Source organism: Takifugu rubripes, chromosome 10 (genome assembly GCF_901000725.2).
Source record: "Takifugu rubripes chromosome 10, fTakRub1.2, whole genome shotgun sequence".
Classification (NCBI taxonomy): domain Eukaryota; kingdom Metazoa; phylum Chordata; class Actinopteri; order Tetraodontiformes; family Tetraodontidae; genus Takifugu; species Takifugu rubripes.
This window is the reverse complement of record NC_042294.1, coordinates 4,692,328-4,717,805: the sequence shown is the minus strand read 5'-3', so window position 1 is coordinate 4,717,805 and position 25,478 is coordinate 4,692,328. Positions and strand designations below refer to the sequence as shown.

The following is a 25,478-nucleotide window of genomic DNA, read 5'->3' as shown; positions in this document are numbered from 1 at the left end:
AAAGACAGAACAGTCCTCCTAGCCACTTTCTAATCTGTCTTTTATTAGAAGTTAATATCTCGCCTGCTCTTTCTCACTCCGCACTCACACCTGCTTAGAAATGGCCACGCTCCATCTTTTTAATTCAATTATATTAGCCACCGTCTCTTACTCTGCGCTCATAACTCTATAACTCACTCAGTGTCTCTCTCTCTAGCTCGCTCTTTGTCTCTCTCTCTATTTCCAACCCCAAACCCTTCTCTGCTGTCCTCAAATGTTCCATTTCTATTCATAATCCAAGATGGAGAATAGACTTCGGTCAGTCAAGGATTTGGACAAGTCGCTCTCTTTTCTCCTCTCCTCCTTCCGACTGGTTGAAAACACATGATGGCCGAAAGGAGCGCATAAAAGGGGAGGCGAAAGACGGAAGCAAAGCAGAACGAGGCAGGGGGTCAGGAGTGAAGGAGAGGACCCCAGGGGATACACTTTAATTGCTAAAGTAATGAGCCACATTCAGACCAGCATTTTGCTATCAATGGGAACTATAGACTAATGTAATTGTCCAAGACTTAGGCTCCAATTTAAAAAAAATAAAAAAAAATAAAAATCTGAAATCTGAAATTCTTTTTTGCCATACCTTCTCCTAAAGCTCTTATACTTCCACTCTTGAGAACTAAGGCTCCATACAGAGGATATGCAATCATCTTATCTCAGTATGTGTAATTATGTAACTAGAAAGCTGCTAATTTTCCCAAATATTGTGAGTTCTAGCCAGAACTAATACTTCAGTTATTTGGAATACCTTCATGGAATCTGCCCCGTATGTTCCTGGTCTTGTGCTGGAGGGTGAGCCTGGGTGAAAGGATCTCTGCTTTAGTCGGTAGATTATAGATGATAATTCTGATTAGACAATCAAGACGCTTGGAGAGATCTGAGATTTCTTCCTTTAATGGGGGTTGTTCACCTTACAAATACCTGTACACGTTAACCAGTACCAGTAGTATAGTAGTTCATATGTATAGCTGCAGTGGTAATGCAAGGTTACAGGTACATTTTAGTGGATCGTTTTAACGGCAAATTCTAAAAAGACAGTTTGTTTTTGCCCTAATGAAAAGGATTATTATGCTGCTGTACAGGAATAAAATCAGAAACCTTTAACATAATAACACTCATGGTTTATAGCCATTTTGCACAAACGTTCCCCCTAATCACATTTCTGCCCTACCTTCACCTTCTTGTCTGTACTAAATCTAATGTATATAACTTGTGTACAACTAAATGTGGTGTGAAATAAACATAATGTGTATCTATCACACCCAATTTTTAATAATATTTACATTTTATTACACTTTACATTCAGGAACACATTTACCATAAACTACCATGTAGCATAAGGTTATAATGAGTAATTTGAATGTAATTAATACAGCATCACTATGCTGTCAATACAAAGGTTAATAAGCAGGTAGTTAATGGTTAATATGCTTTCCCTAATCTAAAGAGTTACCAACCATTCTGATGTAACAATCTTTTTTGTCCATCTCATAGTTTATCAGAGACAATGTAAACACACCACATACATTAGCATTTTTAGAATAGCGTCCAGTCATGATGCATTGACAGTGACGCTAACATTATTCATCTTAGCTTAACTGCAGGGCAAGACAACATGCAAACAGACACTAAAACATTATAACATTATAACTACTTCTGTTATGGCGTCCATGAAGGGGTCCAGCACTTGACTAAAAAAGAAATGGTCACAGTTCGTGGCAACCACCGCTTCCATTGGCAGTCGTACACCAAATGTGCCGCGTGTCTCAAAGTAAAGGCCTAATAAAAACAGAGTTTTTATTCTGCTGCATTTGTTGTCTTGCACTGTTAGCAATTAAATCAAAAGTGTCAACGTGGCTTGCAAAAGATATTGATTAAAATGCCACAGAGACATTTATTTTTGCTTCTGGCTGCATTCTTGCTGGACGCTCAGCTGGACACTTTGTGGATGCGTCTCAACACTGATGTTATGTGAGAAATTCTCTCATCAATAACACATGTGGTCTTAATCCCCTATTTCTAACATCTCATATTGCTTTGTTGCAGCTGTTTTTTAAGAAATACCTTAAATTTTTACTACTTGAATGACACAAATGCAGTTTATTGCCTTTATTGCAGCGATCTTTGCCTTTAGAATTGTTTTTACAGTCAGAATCTAAGGAAGTATTCCATCCTGTCAGGATCATTTCCATCTAAAATGCCTTTTGTGTTCTACTTTTGCTGAAACATGTGATTTAACTTTTAAAATCTCATGTTGGGCCTTTTATGATTGGTGAAACAAAAACTGTGATTTCCCCAAATCTTTTCTAACTTTGTCTGACCTTAACTCTTTAAGCCTCGTGTTCTTATCACCCTAGGGTGGGTCAGGTGGCAATCATTTGACCAACATTTAAAAATGGAAGAAGGATACTTGTTCAAAAGGCTTGTTTTATTTTTTTAATGCCAAAGAAAGATACATTCACACACATTGACAGGTCCATAGCATCAATAGCTTTTCAAATATTACATAAAAGTAGGAGTATCCCATATCTTGGAATGAAATTAATATCAAATGAATTAATCAAAGAGCAAATTGTATTAAGCAGTAAAAAACTGTCATGTTTTCTTATTTTTAAATATGAAATCTATAATATTATACCAGGAAGACCCAATGTGATGTAAATGTAACAGCCCAGATCTTTGATTATAAAGAGAAAAAAAATAGAAATCTGTTGTATGCGGTCCACTTGGCCTATGGTGTGGCAACCCCATAATATCCCTTTGAGAGAAAATGGATCTGGGATTGTATAGTGGGATAATGATATTACTGGCGCGGATTTTAATTTTTATTCAGCCATTGTCTGTGGACATGTTCTAAATCTTGCGGAGTCCTTGAGCGCGTCTGCCTGTATGTAAATGTGATTGCGGCTGTGTTTGTATCTGGGTAGACTGTTGGCTGAGCCTTCTGAGCAATCCAACACAAGGCTCTTGTATTCACCAGTAATGAATAAGAGCCTTGATTTGACCAGGGACACACACACGCACACACACATTCATCCATGGGGTGAGGAGTTCAATCATTGTCTGCAGACATAATCAGCCTCTTTCTCCAACAGTAATAAGTTAGTGCTGCTCGGTAACAAAGCAACTTCTATTTTATTTTAATCTCTTAATAGTTGGTAAATATTTGCTACACAATGGCACAATGGTTTATTATTAGGTCAGCAAAAATTCAGGAGAAAATCATCAAATTTGCTGCAAAGGGGAGAAAAGAGGACGTACAAGTCTCATCCAAATTAATTAAAGGATACAATTGTGGCGCAAAATTTTGCAATTTTCAGAAAACATTAGTCTTCTCTCATGAAAAAGGACCTGTTTTTTTTTTTTTTAACTTGCACCTGGACCAGGACATGTTCCGTCTCCGAGCCACACACCGCTCTCTTCTGAAATCTTTGACTATGAAGGAGAAACACACACACAACATCTGGTCCGAGACAACACACAACTCAAAGGCAGCCTGGTTTCACTGCAGCGCAAAGTACGAAACACACACACACACACACACACACACACACACACACACACAGGTATGGAGCTCCTCTTTAAATAAGGAACAGAATTGGGCAACCTTCTCTAAATCACGTGCAGACAGGTACATTTGGGAGTTCTCCTCCTCTTTTTTCCTTCCTTCCCAGTGAATCAGCTGTCTGTTTTCCCCTCCTCCGCCTTCCCTCTCACCCTCTGTCCATATTTAATAACTCATCGCCACCATCTTAGCTCCGCCAAGGGCCGCCTTGTTGGATAATAAAAAATGTGAGCTCATTTGAATATCACTTAAACAAGAGAAGGGCCAGGAGTGGGGGAGCTGCACTTCCTTCACTTGTACATTCATTATCCACCTTTCATTGTCTCCGCTCTTTGTTTTTATCCCTCGTCCCCCTCGTCAGGTCTCACCCTCACTCCACTAAGAACCACTGGGTAATGTATGGGGGCATTAAAGAGTCATATGCATGATGAATGGAATGGCCTTTATGTTTCTCTCCTTGTCCTTTTCCTCTCTTTGCTATAATTCTCTCTCTTTCTCTCCGACTGTTTTATTCCTCTAAGTCTTTGTTTTATCTGGAACTCAAAGCACCGACGGTATCCTTGACCAACCCGAGGCTATTCAGCAAAAGACTTCTTCTCAGCTGACTCCAGGAACACTTGACTTGTGCTGTTGCCACCCTTTACTCCTACTTTTCAGAAATAGAAACTTAGGTTTCCTCCTACGTCATTGATAGAATTGTATTATGGCCCATGTGCCATTTCAATAAGCTCACCTTCAAGTGTTGCACACCACTGTTATAGTCTTTTTCCATATAAGTGTCATCAGAAATGCCCCCCCCCCCCTTTTTCTTTTAATGACAAGAAGCCGGTTTGTGCAAAATCATCTGTTCAGGAAAATATAGTGTAACTCAGAAATCATCTATAAATCTGGAGGATAAAAACCTGAACAGTGGCAAGGAGGAAACGTGGAGCAGAACCCTGCTGTTATTGGAGCAGACCAGGATAAAACCTCAGACATACATCAGGATAAAGCATGTATTGATAGAATTTCCGAGGTTGAGTACACATTAGTACACTAAAAGAGCTTTGACGTGATTAAAAAACATCTTATTATAATTTTCTATTCTCCAAAAGGACAGTTTTACTGAATATATGTACAGGTTTACAAGAGAATTTTATTTCTGCGCCAAATTCCACAGGATACACTGTATCAATAGAACTGCATGTAATTAAAATCAAATTAAATTAAATATATCCAAAGAAACATGGACTTGACCCAACAAGGAAAGTGTTCGTTTTTCAGATTCCTCTCAAAGTTCCCCATAATAGGGATGTTTGGCCTAATTGGAAAAACACTATACAAGTATAAAAATACTGCAAACTGTTTCAAGGATGGGGAGGAAATGGCAGCAGTTTTTTCCTGTTCACACCTGGATGTGGAGACTGAACCAGTGCTGCTCAACATGTCAAAGGAGGAATTTCTATTAATGATGAGATGTGATATTTCCCAAGGCCCCTTGTTCATGAAAGCACTTTTTTGTTCCGTGTTTGATGGTAGACAAACAGATGGAAGACAAACAGAATAAGGACCTCCGTTCCCCGTCAACCAAGGTTGGCAGCGAAAGAAAATTCAACCCTGTGGTTCTTTTGTCTTTATGCGTTGTCAAGTTATTTTATTAGTCCTGCAGCAAGGCAGCAACTGTATGGTTCCTCCATTTATGACAAAGACTTTACGGCGTTACTTTCCACTGCTGTGGAGACCGCCAGAATAACACCCAAAACATCCCTCCTCCTGGGTCTATCTTTAAAGAAGGCTTGCCTGGATTTACCATTCCTCACCTCGCTGTTACGAGCAACTACGAAAAAAAACAAAAAAAAATACTTCTCTAAACGTAGAAACACAGAGCCACATCTACAGAGGGAACTGACTCGTGTGTGCCGCAGAGCAGAACAGAAGGTGATTGGTCCACTTCTACCTATTCTATCAGATCTTTTCCTGAATATCACCGAGCTGTTGCTAGCTAAGTATCTTTCGTGATTCGTTCACGAGCTTCCCCCACAAGGTGACGTTTTTTTTTAGAAAACATAACAGTGAGCGTCAGCAAAATGTGGTTAAACCCAAAATATATATTTTTTTAAAATAGAGATGAGTTAGAATATTCACTTTAATGTCCCACATTGTCTTTTCACACAATGGGACCGATAAGAAGGTCGTACAGGTGAGGCAATTCATTTAAATATTCAATTTTCAAATGTTATATTCAGTGTATGGCAATGTCTATTTCTTTAATGAGATTTGTAACAAGGGTTTAGATAATGCGTAAAGGGATGGACTGACACTTCAAAACATATTTTAGCTAAAGAAGAATAAATGTAATATTTTTCTGCACGCCGCTCAGAGCAGGTGAACAAACATTTGTAGCCAATGATGCTTTTTAGTCCTTATCCTTTGCCCCTTTATCGTGTCAGAAAAATGTCACAAAAGCCTACATGTTTAGTCTTTATTGGGTTCTATTTAACCTTCAGTTAACCATGATGGAAAGATACTTTTAATTCAGCCATTGGTGGAGTTCAATGGCTCGAATTTGCTAAAAGGGAACTGATCACACAAGGTTCAGTCCTTTTCAATGGCAAAACTCTTCACTGACAATACTTATTTCAAAATCTTTTTTAGCGGCCAGTATTGAGGTCAGGATTCTGTTGGTTGTCACTGAGCTATTGTCACAAGCCTTTTTCAATTTGTAACACTTTTGAAAGGCTATATGCTTTAAAGTTCATATTTTAATTTAAGGAAAAGACCATATTTTTGACCCTTGTGCCACTGTGTATTTAGCAGCTTTGCAAGTCGGAAGAATCTTGCAACGATAAAGTTCCAGAAGATTCTTTTTACGTTTCTTTCATGTACATTAATATGAAGTGTATGTCAATGTCACGTTTTGAAAAGATCTAACTTTTTGTGTAATTTTTAATGTCGACCCTCAAAGCTGTTTAAAATACCTTCCCTTGAGCCAAAAGCTAACAATGCTGCTTCAAAGACTCATATGATGCTTTAAGAGTTCAAGTATCATTTGCAACATATTTGTGACTCCCACCACTTCAAGAAATAACGTGTTTGGTCGTTATCATATCGAATATCTCGGATTGAAATTCCTCAATGTGCGTTTGCACATGCTCGTTGTTTGATGGCTTCCAAAGCTGTAGCCATACGTCTGGATGCATTCAAAATGCATTTGCGATCAATCTGATCACTCAGATCACATGATGTGCACCATATGTAGCCCCATCCTTCCATAAAGTGAGTTCATATGTGCGTTGCCCTTGTCTTCCAAATCTGACACGATGCAACATAGTGAAGAGGAACATCACGAGAACGGCCCGCAGAAGATAAAACAGACAAAACAAAACAGACTGACTAGCACGGTGTTGACTCTTGTGTGCACCGCTGTCTCATGCATGTTAGAATTCTCCTGTTGCCTTTGCACAGCAAGTACAGTTCAGATAATGGTTCCCAGTTGTCCAGGTCAGCTGCTGGGACGTCCCACGTTTGGGACTTTTAGTGACGTTATCAGTAAAGATAATGTTTTGAGTTGTCTTTCAGTACGTGTCCTTGGCATGAGACGGTTGTGATATAAATTGATAAAAATGTAATTTTTTAATTTTTACCCGCCCATGAACACATCTCCATCTTCCAGGAACTCCCTTGTTACCCTTCAGTCCATCTTTGGGAATGTGTGTTGGTGCACCTTTCATGATAATTATTTTCCCTTGCAGCTACAAATGTGCAGACATTAGTGCTCTAATTGCAAGTCTGCTCTCAGTCCCTGCTCTCATCATTGATGCTTGTGTGACGGGTCTGTAACTGTTATTACATCAACAATATGTCTTTAATTAGAGGCATAAATAAGATACATTTTAGCAAAATGCCCCTTCTTATTCCCATACCTCTTATTTATGTCCTTTCTTTGTCCTGTCCATTTTCCTCAGCGCCTCTCTTCAGCTGACCTTCTCATATTTGTCATGATCATACACATATCCAGATGTTGCTGCAGACTGAACATGTGGTCAAAGTGGTTTTACTCCCGCCTGTAAACTTTCCCACTGAGCAACTTGAAAGAAGCCATTAACATGACAAGGGGGCTTTGTCTCAGAGATGATCCGGGGTTTTTTCTGAGCGTCTAAAGTCACCCGCACATCTCGGGGAAGGCGAAGGGGATTGGGGGGGTGAGACTCTCCACATGGATGGAGTTACTGTGAGAAGTGTGGATAAAAGAGGTTGGAGGCTATAGAAATAACACCTTCTTTAACAAATGGGTGTGAAGTTGCAGCTGATTGGACTGCAACTCAAAGAATGATTTGGTTGGAGAACATTTCTCTAAATCAATGATTTTTCTGAAATCATTCCGAGTACACCACTGGGAGCTGATCAATTACTCGAATATGCACAGAGCGCCTTTAAAGAAGAAAAAAGAAGTCGGCAAAAGGGAAAGAAGACAGTTTGAGGTCCTGAGCATCTTTTTCTCATTTGGGTGTAGCAGGAGAGTTGCTTGAGGTTTTCAATGAAATCTAATGTTTAACTTTAAAACAAAGCCTGTTAAAAATCTTTTCTGCTCATGACGTCCAGGCTTTGTTGTTGGTTGCTAACACTGTGCCACGGCATTTCTGCACTTCACATGGGCCTTTGTTTTGAAGAGTTTGCACCCGCTGACCGTCCATAGGTTCTATTAAGTAAAAGCATTGTCAAGGGCTATTATTTCGATATTGACGGAGGGAAAATGTGAACGCAAATCAAAATGGAAGAAAAGAAACAGGAGAACACAAAGAAGTGCGGCGGAATGTTGTAGAACATTAGCCACACCAAAGATGCCTTACGAGCATTGGAAAAGCTTACTGATTTTATTTTTTTTAATTTTTGCTTTGCTTTTCACTCTTGATCTCTCATTGCGATTTTCTTTCCTTGCCATGTCTCTTTCACTCACACACACACACACACACACAGACACAGACAGCCATTCTTCATGCCCAACCCCCCCCCCCCCCAACTGTTCAAATATTATTTCTCCCTCTCCTGTCGTCCTCTCCCCTTCTTTTCTCCCCCTCTTTATCTTGTCATTGCCTGTCAGGGGGGATTGTATCTGTGTGCCGTGTTGTGTGCGTGTGAATCTGCGAACACACTGAGACTGAGATGCACTTAAGAGCTCATTGATTTAAAAATACCTTCGATATTGGAGGTCCCCTCCTGCAGATCCGTTCAGAAGACTACGTCGCGCGTGCACGTGTGAGCGTGCGTAGATATGCATGAACCAAAGCTCCACTCCAAAGTTTCTCCTTAAACTTTGTGATTGACCTAGTTAGTGTATCGTTTTGACAAGTTGTCTGTTTTGACACGACATCCTCCTGTGTTTATCTACATCCATTCTGTCTGTCACTTTTTCACACTGGGAATACGCACACACACACGCACACAGCCACATGTGCACACAAAGAGAAATCAAGCTGAGAATTTGATATAAAGTAGTTGCGTTTGGTGGAATGAATTTGTGCAACAACTGGTCTTTTTAAATATTATTTTTATTCCATTTTTATCTGATAATCCTGACAGAACTTCCTGTCCAAACTACCACTGCTTTGATTTCTTCACTCATGATGTTATCGGCTTTTTCTTTCTTGCTGTAGCTGGGCTTTAGCCTGTTTAGAGAGCTTGGCCGCTGTCAGCTGTAGGTGAGAGGTCAAAGAGCCAAGTTAACTCCATCAATCCCCCAAGACAGTTGACAAATGAGCCCTCAACTGTGGTCAAAACAGTCCCTAGATCATTTGGGACAGAGGTGGAATGGGAAAGGGAGCGTTTGACTGTGTTTGAGCTGAATGTGTCAGTAGGAACCTTGTTGACAAAAATTCAACTTTAAAATAAATCAAAACTTCAGTCTGGCTGCATCATATTTAGTCTTAAGTCTGGAAATGTTGTTGTGTGAATATTAGGTGATTTTTGCCTCTCAGTTGAGGATTAAAAATCATTAGTGTCATACATACATTATAAAGTCTATCAGTTCAGATATTGACAGCCCATAACAGCAAACACCCGGTGCTTTTGGCTGACCTCAAAAGAATCTTGACGAGATGCAGACTCGGTAGACGAGATAAAGAAAGCCTAAAACATTTCCCCAGCAAACTTGTGAGGAATCACACCCACATGAAAGCGCACGCAGGCACACAGACGCATACATTTGGCGCACAACTGAGGTGGGTAATTAGGGGAGGTCACCAAGGAAACAGACAAACACAAGCAAATATAAGATATACTGCATATTTACAACAGCTCTCTGTGTGAGCCGCCATCCCACCCACCTTTACCTCCACCATTACCTTTCCCCAAATATGAAAACAAGCCTGGAATATTTTATCTCAAGTTTTGTAAACAACGACCGCCGCTCCCCCGTTTCCAGAGATATGGGTTTGATTATTTGGGGAGATGCGATCCTTAACATAATGTAACTTTGCCAAATATCATCAAAAGGCCGCAGAGTTTTTTAAAATTAAATAAAAGAGAACTTTTTTTTAATGTGGGATGAATGTACTTTTGTTTGTCAGATCCAGAGGATGGAGATGTGCACGCTGCTGGCGGAGCTCTCAGAGAGCAAAAAGCAGCACTTGGAGCATCATAACGAGGTAGCAAAACAACAGCCTGATTACCGTAGTTCTCCCTGGTTCGTGATTCAAATGATCAGTATTATTAGTCTTTTTGCTACTGTTTGTTTTATATTGATAACATAATGCTAATGCAATTCTCAGAGTGCTATTTAAAGTTATAGTTGTGGTTGGCATGAAAGATCAGAAGCAGTCATCATGCGGCTCCGCCTCACTGAGGGCTTTCAGTTACTCCAAAGAGACGAGGACCTACAGAAGCTGGGCCAGGAGAGGGACGAGCTGAGGGCCATGGTGGCCCTTCACGTCAGCCGGGCCACAGAGACGCTGGAGGCTGATCTGGCTCTGTGCCAGGAGAAACTAAACACTGCACACCTTGAGGTCTGTGTGAAGAAGCTTAAACTTTAAAATGTATTTATGTATTAATGAAAAACAGAAGCAGTTTCATGAAAAAAATTAGCACAAAGCAACATTGTTCACACCTCTTGAAGAACTGCTAGGTGGGATATTCCAGGACCTTGAACTTCTTTGTTGATTTAGAGCTGTGCTGCAGGTTGTTGTTGTAAACAAAATAATGAAAATCTTCACAAAAAGTTTTTTTAGAAGGTTTTTGCGCCAAATTTACATTTTTAGCTCTCTATTGCTCCTTCCAGCCTGTTTTAAGCCCTTGCCCATGGTAGAGACGGGCACTTCATATCACCATAGAGATCTTATTTTGGTGCTGTGCTTTTTTGATATACATTTACCATTTTCTCTGGAGGTCAGATTTCATCTCTCTAGATGCCGTGGGTTTGACTTAGTCCACAAATGAAGAATTCAGTTTATTCGAGCAGCAACCGTCATTTATTCAAACTGAGTTTTTTGCTTTTGAAATTGAAAAGATTGTCCCTTTTTTTGTGTGTGCAGGAAGGTTTGTTAACAGTGTGTTAAAAATGAGATCCCAGCAGGTTAAAGTGCTGCATGTGTTCCGTTTAGGTTCGAAGCAGGAATCAGCTGATCCTGGAGCTGAGAGCTGAGATGAAGAGTGAACAAAAGTTTCAGAAGACACAGCAGCAGGTATGATGATACGTGTGTGAGTGTGTTGCAGTGTTAAGCTTTCCTTGGGTTATGATATAGCCATTTTAAAAGACTTCTTTGAAGACTCATAGTTTATTTGGTTGCCAAACAATGAACAAAGTCTCTGGGATGGTGCTTTTTAGTCCGTTGCTGCAATCATTGGAGAGTGCCTCCATTTTTGTCAGTCCCATAATATCATTCTCTCCTGCTAGCAAGATGAGTGTAAAGACGCAGGATACGCTGTCAGCTCACGCTGAAGTCCTCACTTACAAGTTATACAAGGACCACAGACGTAACATAAGATCCCCGGGGGTTGTTGTGGTTGAGCACTTTAAATCATCTTATGTTTCTAAAGCATAAACACACCAGTTGTTTAAACCAGGTCTAGTTGATGAGATAGATCACATTTTGTTTGTGCAGAATCTAAAGAAACTTTTTGCACAAGTTGTTGAAAATAAGAGAAGTCAGCATTTCCAGAGGTTTTACACTGTTTTCCTTTTTCCCTTTCATATGCCAGAGCTAGGTAGAGTTAGCAACCTTGTGTGTGCACTTGTGTGCAACAGTGAACTCCTTTACACCTACTGACTCACGCACATTTACTCAAGGGAAGATCCCAAACCAGCAATGTCTACTTTTCGCTACCAAGCACCTCCATTAAAGTAGTGGGAGGCAAACACCCTTCTCAAAAGTTCGTGCTAAGGAAAGGGGAATCGTTATTCCTTCATCTCCCGTGCCCACATTTTCCCAGCTGGTTCTGAGACTAAACTGGGAATCTCACTGACTCAAACCTGATTCCCTCACGTTTGCGCTCCCGCCGTGACCTCTTTCATCCGCATGTACTGCTCGGTAAAGTGAATCCTTTCCCAATTCCTTTTGGTTTTCTCACTCTTTTTCCAGATGGCAGCACTGGAGGGTGAAGTGAAAGACTTGAAACGCAAAATCAGAGGACACCAAGTCGAGGCTTGCGAGTTAGACAAAAAGGTCAGCAAGAGCGAGAGCCTTAAAGCCCAGAAGGAGAAAGAACAACAGCACCTACACGATCAGCTCCTTTTAAGACAGCAACAGGTAAGAAAGCTGACCTGAGCGTTCTTATCTCCATCTTTGGGAGGGGAAATCTATTGATTAGCTGTGCTCAGACCCAGAGATTCAAAATGTGATGCAAAGGGCCTGAGCTGAATACAGTTGTACAATTATGAGGTCAGACAAATGGAGATACCGGTCGTGAAGTTCAAATTTAATTCAGAATCTCAGACTGAATAAGCTGCGTTCCTACAGTGAAACAGTGGAGGGTGTCGGTTCAGTGCACGACTACACAAATTCAGTTGTATTTATGTGTCTGCCTGCTTGTGATGTAAATCAGAGCTGAGAGCGAAGCAGTTATTCTTCTGTCAGCAACAAAAAGCTAATGTGACAGGCTTTATTAACCAGTCAACCTAAATATATTCACATCAGCAGAATTAACACAAATCGGACCCAATCGGGAGGAAAAAGAAACATTTCACTGGATAGAAAATGTGAAGATCTGCCCAATATTTTTGTTTGTTTGTTTCTCATTTTATTGTTGCTAGACAACCGAGCAACTCTAACCTGTCATTGGTCAGGTTTTGTTGCCAAGTAACTGACAGATATGCCTTTTTACATTATTGTATGTGACTCAAGAGGACGCGCTGTTCCGAAGAAGCATGCACATAGGAACAAGGACATGTTGCTCCGTCATGAGTTTCACTACCCAGTGCTGAAGGTCCACAGCCTCTGCTTTGCCCTCTATACTACTACATTCTTTTTTTGTTGTTATTTTCACCTTTTCTACCATATATTTGCCAATCAAGGTTATTGTTGTTTTTTAATTAAATGTATCATTTATGTAAGCATAGGGTTTCCTACCCTACTCTGGAGGAGTTTGTAGCTGACAAGTGTTCTGTTCTTTGTCCTCCACAGAATTTCAAATTGTATTTTAAAACATTTATTAAACAAAAATGGTGCCTGGCCTGTCCCCTTCACCAGCTTGATGTGTAACAGATTGTTTTGCTGGTACAATCTTTAAGTCCACCACCAATGTTAAACATATTTTTCCCACTGTGCTGGTACATGGTTTAAAGAAAACCCTGAAGGCTCCCTGTCTCGTATGTTCTCCATCAGCACTCACATCCATGCTGTTAAATCACCATTAAATACATACATTTATATTGTAGTTTATACTGTAATTATATAAAGCAATGTTTTTTATTATAGTTATTATTATTTGTTTTATTTCCAAATTCAAGGCATGTGGAGCGGTTAAGTCTTATGCTTTCTTTTCACTTTCTGATCCCCGCTAGAGAGAAATCAGAAAATAAGAGGATAAATAATTAAATAAGAGTTAACTTGGTCAGTCATGTGAGGGCCAGGCAGCATCATCATATTTAGTTTAGGCTTGTTTGTTTCCACAGAGAATAATGTCCTTATTATGGTCACAAGAAAACCATGGTGTTCCCATTACGGCTTGTTATCAGGACCTTTCATCGAGTAATAGGAAAATGCTGAATGCACCACTGGTGTTGCGTACAACTATAGGTCATATTGCGTACGACCTTGAGCTTCTCAGTGTTTGTATGATCATGTGTGCAGAATGCAAGTGTGACACTTTGGTGCTTATAGTTGATTCCTCTTTCTCCCGTTGGGTTTCCTTCCACTCAGTCATGCTGCCTCATGCCCAGTGTTAATCCCCGGTTAAACCAAGCTGTGGCGAACTACTGAAATCTAACTAGTTGGCTGTCATTAGTCCTAAACCCTCGTGTTCTGATCCAGATTAAAGTAGGATTAATGTGGATGAACTCGAGATGAGTGTTAGAGCGGGTTTAACTTTCTCAACCCCTCTGCTTGAAAGGTGTGCTGTGGTAGGATTCCTCGCGTAACACCGGGATTAAGCTTGGTTTTTACTTCCTGGGTTCACTTTGCACCCTAAGTAAAGTTACTGCAGTCATTTTCACTAAATGGGCCACTTTTCAAGAAGATTTAGCCCTAATAAAGCATCATATTATGTATTCCATTATATAATTTGACTATGATACTGATGTTAATGCTGTAAAGTTATTTTATGCTTTCTTACAGGGACTCTGACTACATTTGTTTCAGTAACTCATTTCAGTAACATTTTTATGTTCTTTTAAGAAAATTTCTTGCATTCAGGTCGAGACATTTGAAGAGAAGCTTAGAAAGAGGGAGGCTGAAGGAGAACATCTTCATCAGCAGCTTGAAGGTAAAAGGAAGAAGCTAAAGGATGCATGTTCACAGGCCGAGGAGCATAAAGAAACAGCAATGATTTATAAGCAAAAGTACATGGCAGCAATAGAAAAGGTGCGTAAGATGCAAGGCCAGATGGAACATTTGCAAGAGGAACTCCAGTACTCACAGCAGAAGGTAGAGTTTATACATGTATGCGGCTTTTTATTAGCATTTGTTTTTAGGCATCCAACATTTACAGACTGTATCTTTGTCCTATACAGCTTAAAGAGTCTCAATCAGCAACTCGCTCAGTGCGGGAAGAACTCGCTGAGACGGCGCAGTGGTACCGGGATAAGGTCACCCAATGGGAAAACTCGCAGGAGGCCCTGGACCAGTTGACGGATGAGCTGGAGGCCAGTCAGAACCTACTGATGGAGAGTCAGCAAAAAGTAAATCACCTGAAAGGCGAGACAGAAACCCTGCAGGAGCAGGTAGACACGCTTAAACAGCAGGTCGGCACCAGCACATGTATAGGGACATATGAATTATACACACCCAACTCAGGGTGGCCTGCCATCTTATTTTGTAACATTTGATCAAAACACCTTGTGTTGCTTCACTATTGTCATGTAAGTGAATATATGGTCATGTTCTTTTTAGGGAACATATATGTGTATATAATTTTGGCACATGTCACTTAATCTTTTTTGTCCTTTTTTCCCCTCAGTTTTATATTTACTACGTCAGGCAACAAATGAATCATCTTTATTACAGAGAAATTTAATTTGGATGAACTTAAGCACTGCCGCCAAGGTCAGACGGGCAGAATGTCATTTTAATCCAATCAACTTTAATCTGTTGGTTATAAAAGAGTTAGGCTGTTGAAGAATGGCTGTATCTCAGACCTTTTATTACGCTGGCTAATGACTTTGATTGTGAGGCGCCTATCAAGAGGTTAGTTCTTATGAACCTTCGTGTCCTGATAATTCTCTACCCCGTGCCGCCAATGGCCTCGACTGACTGGAAATTCTTCCATGTATTCAGTGCTTGTTTACCAGGAAATACAAAAGGACAAAAGTGAAATACTAAGATAGTTTTAATGAGCAATTTAGTAGGTGAAAACCGAGGAAAACACTCAATATGTCACCATCCCATGAATGCAGCAAGAAGATGAATTCATGTAGAATCTCCAACTTCCATCTCCCAGCATGATGTTTCTTTTTAAAACAGGTTTTGGAATTTGGATGTGTTAAACACAGCAGCGAACAGGCTTCCACAGACTGTTGTATGTTCAGAAAACACAATGAATGCCATGCTTCATTAATTGAGAACCACGGCAAGTTTTGCACAGGGACTGTTGCCCATTGTGCAAGACATTTGCTCACTATTTAGATGTTAATGTCGTTTTTAAAATCTGCTGAGCTGTAAAAATCAAGGCTAAACATATATGTACTGTGTCATGGATACTATGCAATTAGGCTTTCCCTTGATGATGTTCTATGAATCTACTCTGAACTTTATCTGTCTTGTTTCTGTTTATGCGTGTTGAATTTAAGAGCACCTTTGTTACTGTGTGTAGAAGCTGACTCTGGAGTGTGACCTGCGGCTGTATCAGCAGAGTCATTCTCATCCTGACAAGGAATACCTGAGCCTGCTGAGACACAGGCAGCAGCTGCAGAAGGTGAGGTGATGGGTTCTAGTAAACCTGGATTCATCTGCATACAAATGCTGGCTTGACTTTAGCTCCAAGTCAGGTTTCTAAGAATTAAAATAGCGGCATTCGTTTGCAGTGTGATATGGTTTTTGTGCGTGTGTGTGTATGTGTTTCAGAGCTGTGCTAAGCATTTGGAGCGCCTCGCCGAGTGTGAAAAGGCTATTCTTCAGATGAAGTCAGAGCTGGAAAGACAGTAATAACCGAGTCTATAAAACCCTCATTCTCCTCAGCTCATCTTGGCTTCTGTCCTTGTCTCTCTTTTAATGCCCTCCCAATCTGCCTCCACCCTTTGTCACCCTCATTCTCTTTACAGCAGCAAAAGTGTCTTATAGCCTAGCACAATATCATTCTACACTGCAGGAAATGTCTTAAAGATGTTTAAATTTCCATCTTTTTCCTCATATTTTCTCCGACTGGCATCGTTGAATCGCTATCATAGTGCAGTTTGAGCAGCCTCCTAACTGTTTATAACCTCTTGTCCCCTTAGAGTCGGGGAAAAATCATCTCTGAAGGAGAGCCTTGCTGCCTCGCGCCGTGCACACATGAGCGACCGCAGCCAGCTGGAGTCGGAAGTGCAGCGCTTGACACAGGAAGTGGCACATTTAGAGCTTGAGTTGGCCAATGCCCAAAAGGTATCAAAGTGACCTGTCCCTGCTGACCTGTCCTCTAGCCAGGAGACAGTGGAACAACTTTTACAGCTTCACGTTAAAGTCGTATCCAGAGCTCCTGTAATTTTTGCCTCATCATTCTCAAAGCGAGTCCCCGACAGCGCGTGACTAACTCAGCTCCAGGTGTGAAAAACCGCGCTCGTTAGCGTATCGCCACTTGTGATAATGCCTTGATTGCCTTGCCATTAATTAAAGCAGCAAACATGCCAAGGCCGGTGAAACTGACTCCAATTAAGAGCTCAATGGGACACTAAATATTTAAATTGCTCAAAGTGGCGATTGTAGACTGGCAGACTGCCAGCATGAATGGCAGTCATACACACACTGTGTTTCTGAGCACGAACACGTGTGTGTGTGTCGGGGGTTGCTCAGTTTTGCTCAGTGATCTGAATGCGCGTTTGATTTTACACATCCTCATCCTGCGCGTGCAATTAAGCAAGATCGCACCCTCGCAGATACGCAATTTAAGGTCATATATTTCCATCTCGCTCTGTCTCATTTTCATTGCAACATTTTGACTTTTACATGTGCGGCTATGGGGCTGGCTGGATGTGCACCTACACACACGTGCACATCCTGCCAGCACATTCGCACAGGACTGTGAAACATGTTCCACTTTTCATTACAGATGATTTGATCTGTAAATTCCTTCAGCACATTTTAAGTTTGCAGCCTTCAGTTTTATAGATGAATGGCCAAGACAAATAATTTGTATAATGGTTTGTCCTCCTCATCCATCAGCAGGAGGTTCCCTCATATGTGCCTGGGCCTTCTCAACGTTTCCTCCTGCTAAAAAGGAGTTTTTCCTGCCATTGTATCTTGTTTTGGGTTTCAGACTCTGGCTTTCTGTAAAACACCCAGAGACAATTGTGATTGAAACAGATTCTATGTAAATAAAAATAAATTGTAACTGCATAGTTTTGCAGTTGTTTGGTGTACTTTTTAAGCAAATCCTTAATCTGTATGCACGTATCTGCCCCCTCACTTGTGCCACAGGTGCACTTTGCTCTCCTCAAACAGTCAGAGGAAGAACTGAAGGAGGCCAGACAAGATGCGGTGAGAAGCAGCGCCGAGGCGGGCATGCAGCGCGGAGAGGTGCAGAGACTTCAGGAAGAGTTACTAAAGAGGGAGGAGGAGTCGAGCGCCGCCCACAAGGAGCAGCTGAGTCTGAGGAGTCACGTGAACCAGCTGATGGGTCAGCTGGAGGAGCTGCGCATCCAGCACCAAGCCGCCGGTAGCCATTAGCTGCTCATGTCCGAGTCATCCAGCCTTTGATTTCACTTCATTCAGCGTTGATGTGCAACATGATTCATGTAGAAGTATATGTTTTTCAGAGCGATGGAGCACAGCTCACACCTGTGCGGCTCAACAGGTGGTACAAAATCACCTATGAAAACCTTTACGCTGTCACTTCACTTCTGCTTGTTTTTCTTTCTGTTTGAACTTTCCGCAAAATCTCATCTGTTAGAGCCATACGATGTTGTATAGGAGCTACAGCACGTCCTGTCCTTTGTTGCAGAACCAGCCACTTGACTGTTGGCTCAAATTAACCAGCTGTGGCTCAATGCTGGCTGTCTGCATGCAGCGTTAACTCAGACACACACACACATACACAATCACACAGTAGATAGAGGTTTGACTTAATGGTGTGCTGCTTTAGCTGTATGGTAATGATATGGTTGTGTGGGTGTGTGTCTGTGTGTGTGAGTGCGCGTGCACGTTGCCTAGGGTGGCCTTTGTAGTAGTGTCAGTGCAGGAATGGTGATGTCTGGGTCTCTCTGGGCACAGAAATGTCTCATTAAGAATTAACGTACACATCTACGGTCACGCCAGGCAAACACCTCGCACACACACAGCCATTCCCCCAACTCCCACTGCTTTAATTAGCACGCACGCACACACTCACTCTCAGAGGTACACACACACACGCTCACCTATTGTCCGCAGAGAGATGAATCTGAGGTCTCTCTCGGTGGCAGACAGCGGCCGGCTCGCTCACCGAATACTGCTCATTAACAAGATAGAGACAGAAGGACAACGCTGTGCAGCTTGGCCTTTGTCTGTGATCAAAACGCATTCCCTCAACTCCACGCTCAACACAAAACCACATATTATTCAGCTTTTACCTTCAGCAAATACAATCCAGTGGCGCAGGGTGCATTGTGATGACTTAAGAAGAGTAACGATGCGTTATTATAACAAAGGAGATGTTGTTTACATGGTTATAGCATTGACCCGAATAGAATGGGTGAGGAGTTATCTTCAGAAATTGCTGCCATGAACAAAAGGTATTTTTATTAATTTGAAGCCCTTGCTGAGGTCCTTACTGTATAATGAAAACATTCCCTTGAATGGCACTGACTCTCTTTTGTTGCTCTATAAACATATAGAAAATACAGATACAGTGCAAAATAACTGCTGTACCATCTGAAAACTGTAAAATAAGTATACATTTATCAGCCTTTTTTAAGATTACAAAGCAGCATTTTGATCTTTATGCCGTTAATATTGCAAGTGAAAACATCTGAAGGGCACAGTTAATCACAAATACAACATTAGAAGGTCACTTTTGCTCCATAAAGGGGACCTCCAAGGTCCTCCTTGGAAGCAAGAATAAGCTTCATGGGGCCAGAATAAGAGGGTGGGTTGGGAAGCAGAAAGGCATCATGTAAGAGAGGAACATCTGTAGGCACCTGGACTCAATCTGAAGTGAAGGAAGAAGCAGGAAAGGGTGAAGAGGTGGAAAAGGAGAGTGATTAAAAAGCAGAGAAGGAGAAGAAAACAGACCTCCAAAGTTGGCTTATGACTGGGTGTCAGATTTACTGTCACCTTCTGACAGTTTACAAAGCAATTTTCATTTCAGAGGTCTGTTGCAAAGATAGTAACAAACCACTCCACCCACTGTGTGCGACCAAGACTGGATGTGTTTCGCGTGCTCAGTCTCTACTGCAACTGTATTTATCTAAAAGGATATGATAATGAATATGTTTTCTTGGTGAGCCATTCATAGTCATTTTTGTGAAGTGGCAACATTTTGGCTGGTCTCACAACATCCAAGGACCTTGTGAGGCTTAAGACTTGGTTTTAATCTTCGGGTTAGAATTGTCTTTAGGTTAAGGGGTTATTTGGGATGGTTAGGGTGAGGGTGGGGCTGAGTAATGTATTATACCTTATGAAAATCCCTACTGAGATAGAAATACAAGGATGTGTGTGTGGGTGTGCATTGACTAATTATTATCATTTTGTCACAACGCTGTGTTACAACTGAAATAATTTGTCCTAAGGTTGACTGTAGCATAAAATGAATGGAACGCTGTGAAAGGAGCAGCATCAACAAAAACAACAACACATTTCCACACATGAACTAAAACAGAAATGTGATATTACCTCCCCTCTGAGCTCCTGATGCACATCTGCCTAAAGATGATGAAATCATTACCGCGCACGTGTGTGCGTGCGCCCCACCGTCCAATCTAGCTCCCTGGATGCACACATGCACGGGCCTCTCTCCTCCAATTCACCTCTATTACCAGCTATAATCCCATTTCACACTCTATCGATCCCCAAAACTGTTGTTCACCAGAACCAGCAGCAAACACTGGCATTTCTCCCCATCATTTCACCACCATTGTTCTTTATTACACAAAGACCCCCTCACACACCCCACCCTCCTTCTCTCAGAGCAAACTCAGGCCCGCTCAAATATGAATTATAAATGTATGGCTAATAAAAGAGAAAAGGGGGAGAGGAAAGAAGCGAGGGAAAAAGTGGAGAGAGATGGAGAGAAGTGGTTGGTAGAAACATCAGAGAAAATGACTCCTTTACAAGAGTCTATTGATCAGTTTCTATCAAAGGGGGATGTCAGACATGAGATTACCTGGCAGTTTGAGCATTAGGTGCCGTGTGTTATAGCCCCGGGCCCTTGTACTGCTGCCAGAGGATTGTAAATAAAGCGGAGAGGAGAGAGCAAGAGGGGAGAGTGTTGGGGTGCATGTGTGGAAGTTTTTGTCTCCACGTGTGTGTGTTGTGAGTTTTTTCAGTACGTCTCATGTTGTATTTGTGTGCATGGTGGTGCGCAGCTCTGTGCCTGCACCTTTTGGCTTATACCCAAAAGCAGTGTTGCAAGCCCATGAAACTTCTGAAAGACTGAGTCTTGGGAGGCTTCGGGATGTCTCACGAGAACACCTTAGCCCGCTACGAATCCCCCAACAAAGCTAAAGGAAGCCCCCACGAAGCCATATGAAGCTTTTATGAGGGCCTGGCAGGATCCAGCCTACCCCCAACCACTGATTTGTCTAGCCGGGTTTTCGTCCTTCTCATGTTAAAGGTTAGCAGTGCGAGTGGGCTAATCTGATCGCAGATCTGTGATTATAGGCCCGACGCCATACGACGAGCTTTGAAGCTAGCACCAGCACACCGAGCGCAGAGATGGAGAAAGCGAGGGTTAGATTATGGACTAATGTCACTCCTTTAGCTGTGAAGCCAGTATAAAAGTGTCAAGACGGTGGAACAGACAGGAGCCTGAGACCTTTGACTGAGGAGTAACATCATAACTCACAAAGCCACAAAAAACAGATCACAGATACAGAGGACTGCCCTGCCCGTCGGTAAATACGATTGATTGCAGTGAAAGCCACAATTCCTCCCAGCAGGTTTTTCTTTAATATGGAATATTTTGGCTACATTTGGCCACCAGTCCAGCTAAACTCTCAAAGTACACATAATATAGCAAACACACAGTCCATGCATACACGAATCCTGCTTTTGTTCAGTTTATTTAGTATTTTTTTAATAGATCTTCTATTTTAATTCATGGGAAAATATTCTCCCCATTTAAAATGCCCTTATGCTTCAGCCATTTGTGCGTGTGTGTGTGTGTCTGTGTCTGTGCATACTTCTGGACTGCAAATGCAAGTGTTTGTGTAAATGGTCAGTCTGCAGCTAATTGCTCTCTCTGTGGCTTCCCCTGGTGGGAGGTGTCACTGAGGTCACCATAAAACTAATGACTTGAATGTGAATTTGATCTCCACCTCAAGTTTTCACGTCTCTCTTTTATTGATTATTGAGATTCACAGCAAACTTTAACCTTGAGGTTCAGTAAAAAAGCCAAGGTAGGGTACACACACACGTACGCACACACACACGCACACATACACATTTAGTGTGTATAAAAGTGTTTGTGCATCATTAAATATTTAGCAAATCGGTTGCTGCTTCCATTTTCCTCGGGCTTCAGTTTAAACAGTTTGGATGCTGCAGGATCATAAATTAATCATAGTTTTATTAAATGTAGATTTTCTTTTTCTCTGTTTCTTCTTTTCTGTTATTGGTTTTAGATCACCTCCCGTTCACTCAACCCCAGCGATTCTCAGCATAGAGTGATGTGTGTCCCTAAATACATCACAGCAAAAAACATTTACTTTATTTCTATTCCACACCGTTAAACCAGACACACACACAGACACCAGCTAAGTCAAGGTCCATCCTGTAAATATTAAACACACACGCTACACACATTAAGCTCTACATATTCAGTGCGTGCAGCTTCTCAATATTCACTCACTTTGGCCACCAAAGGTTGACATTTTATGTTATATTCAGTCACTCTTGAATTTAAGGGAAAAGGTTTTGCTAGTTAGAATCATTGACTCACAAAACAGGTGCCAGGAAAGAAAAGATAAAGCAAGGAAGCGTAGCAGAAATTTCAAATTCAAACACAAAAATGGTGGAGGGGGCGTCGAAAACAAACCCACCCAAGGAACCCGACTAGTGGGTTAGTGTGCACAATTGACAATCCGAGTGTAGGACAATGGGCTTTTATTACACGTACTGTAGGAAAGGAGGATGTGACTGAAGGGCTGCAGTCAGGGGCTGCAGTGGGCTGCTCAAGCTAAAGAGTGCCATCTATCGACTGAGTCTGGGAGCGCGTCTTTTCCCTGCCAACAATGGGCTCACTGGCCCGTCTGGGAAGGGTGCACAACTTTCTGTACTTTCACAAACACATTCGCACCTCATGTTTTTTCACACTAGTCAAACTTGAATTGATATTAATCTTCAAATCTGCAGGTCACATCTAATTTTCTATTGGCTTTTTCTCGCTAGATGGTGTAAAATACCTTTTTTCTTTTATATATTCATTTCTTTTAATAAGCTAGCTCAGCTAATCTAAAGCAGCTCACTGACACAAAAGTATTATTATCTCAACTGGAAAATGAAAAAAAATTTCCTGTCATGTGGTCATTCAAATTAGGCCGATTCTCTATTGGGCCTTTAGCAACAGGGTGTGAAGTGAACTGTTGCTCTTCATCTCACACTTTTTCCCTCTCTCTGCCTCCCCTTTTCTCCTGCTCAGTGGAGGAGTTGGCAGCCTGTGCAGAGGAGGCAAGGCAGATGGAGGGGCGCGTGAACGAGGGGAAGGAAGCGGAGGGGAAAATCAGGTAGGAAGCTGGAGAGGAAGAACTGATGTTAGTCCTCCTCCTCTCATCAGGATCACATCGTTGCATTTACATAGTCGACCAGGACGTTGGTGTGAATCTAAGAGACAGAAAGTAAACCGATGTCAGACCTCCAGTTGACCCCTGCCACCGAGGCCACGGCCATGACCTCAGCGAGCACGTATTTCCCAGCTCAGCGTGTATTGTGTCTGCGTGCATAGTTGTGGTCACAGCCTTGGCTCCAACGGGACCTCGCCGCCTCCTTCTTTGGGATATTCTCAGATACGAGCCGTGGAACATTTGTAAACAAGCAACAAGAAAGGTTTTTAGAGGTGGCACCCCAAATTATTGAGCTTTATTACATTCGAAGCAGTTTTAAAGCACCGAGTAGTTAAACATCCACAGTTTCTGCGTATTATTTTCATTTGCAGGATTAAGCTGTTTACTGTTAACCTGATATTATCTAATAACGGCACAGACATGAGAGGTTTTTAAGCAACAGCAGCATGCTAATAGCTTCCATCTGTGCTGTGGGAAATCCCCTCCTTTCTCCACAGGATGCCTCCTCTTTTCTTTACTTAACTCTCTCCCACTCTGTTCATCCCATCACACGTTCCCTCCATGGGCCAATCTATCAGGGATTTTTCTTTCCATTTTCTTTCGGCCGTTCTGCTCCTTCTTCCAGCTTTTACCCCATTAGCGGCTGCAGCAATTCTGTGTCCAGACACGCGCAATCAACTTTAATTTATGTGCATTCCAACTTTTAGCTTCGTCCTCATATTAAATCTCCTTTTCATAATTTGAAAAGATAATTAAATTGCCGGTCTTGTTATGCCTTTTACACCTGCGGCTGTTGCACAGAGTTCTAATGAAAACTGTACTTTGAGATTTATTACAACCACAAAGATTTAGCATCTTGGAAGAATAATGTTTGGACACCAGCTGTAAAACTAGAGAGCGACCCCTAGTTCCAGAGAGTCTGAGGAATGTCTGTTTTTCACTGTCTAACAGACAAAAACCAACCAATAAGTAAAGGAGAAACCACATCAGTCACATAATGTGAGTAAAAGATCCGTCAAGTTTTATGAAATGTTAATTGGTTCTTGCACTAAAATCTGTGGACATCTAAAGGAGACAATTACATCTATAGTCAGCAGTTTCAAAAACATTAATAAACTGATTAACTTTGCACATTTTTAAATGTTTGTTATCATTGTTGGTCAAGGGTAGGGGGGGCGTTGGGGGCTGGGGTGGGGGCGGACTGTCGAGGCTCGCCGAGCCGCCAGAGCGAGGCTGCGGAGGGAGGTTTGTGGAAATGGTAATCATTTGTTGTATTGATCTCACTGTAGCTAGGGCAGCATGCACACACACACACACACACACACACACACACACTGCAGACACTAACTGACTCTCATACACACAGGCACACCGTTGCATGGCAGAAACGGACCCTTTTATATTGATCCCCCTTCACATTCCCTTAGCTCAACTGACACACACACTCAAACACACACACACACCACTCAAACACATACACACGTGTGAATTGTATATTACAATCTCACTCACATTTGGGTTTTCGGGATGCTAATAATTGCACTTTAAAGTTTACCCTTTTGAATAAAAACACATTTTTGAGTGAACAATCTGTACTATAACCTCTAGTGAGCTACATGTACATTCATTTATACAGTACTCTTAACTTATATGTTTATCACATGACTGTTTGACGGTTAAGGTGTGGTTTTAAGGTTAAGGTTCGAACGGGTTTCAGTGTGGGTTAAGGGTTTGGTTGGGATAATTAAGGTTGGGAGATTAGTTGGGACAGTTCAGGTTAAGGGGAGCCTGGAAATGCCTCTGAAAAGTCCTTACAAATGCAAACGTATAAGTTGTGTGTGTATGTGCGTGCCTGTGCGTGTGTGTACAGGTCTTTAGCTGTGAAGCTGCAGACAGAGGTGTCAGAGCTCAGGGGGAACCTCCAGCAGGGCGCTGATCACAGACTCCAGGCGGAACGGGAGAAACGGGAGGCACAAAACAAGGTACAAATATCTCAAACTGGAGCCTCTGCTTGCAACAGTGTGCCTTTCTGATTGTGTCAGTTTGCTCTGAGCTGAACACTGAAAGATTCAGTAAATAAGTGCCACTGAAATGTAATTATCCAGCCACTTCTCCAGCTGCAGTATTGATCTCCATCTACTGTAA

General features: G+C 41.7%; 1 protein-coding gene across 1 annotated transcript in view; it reads left to right on the top strand.

Annotated features, from left to right (window-relative positions):
* LOC105416987 (trichohyalin-like) overlaps positions 1-25,478 on the top strand; it is a 75,760-nt gene that overhangs the window by 31,169 nt on the left and 19,113 nt on the right. Inside the window, exons 5-16 of the mRNA XM_011607835.2 lie at positions 10,144-10,221; positions 10,429-10,578; positions 11,173-11,253; positions 12,151-12,318; positions 14,404-14,652; positions 14,739-14,969; positions 16,037-16,138; positions 16,288-16,364; positions 16,659-16,803; positions 17,836-18,073; positions 23,192-23,276; positions 25,204-25,315. Of these exons, the coding sequence (XP_011606137.2) occupies positions 10,144-10,221; positions 10,429-10,578; positions 11,173-11,253; positions 12,151-12,318; positions 14,404-14,652; positions 14,739-14,969; positions 16,037-16,138; positions 16,288-16,364; positions 16,659-16,803; positions 17,836-18,073; positions 23,192-23,276; positions 25,204-25,315 (1,716 nt within the window). The remainder of the gene's footprint in view (positions 1-10,143; positions 10,222-10,428; positions 10,579-11,172; positions 11,254-12,150; positions 12,319-14,403; positions 14,653-14,738; positions 14,970-16,036; positions 16,139-16,287; positions 16,365-16,658; positions 16,804-17,835; positions 18,074-23,191; positions 23,277-25,203; positions 25,316-25,478) is intronic.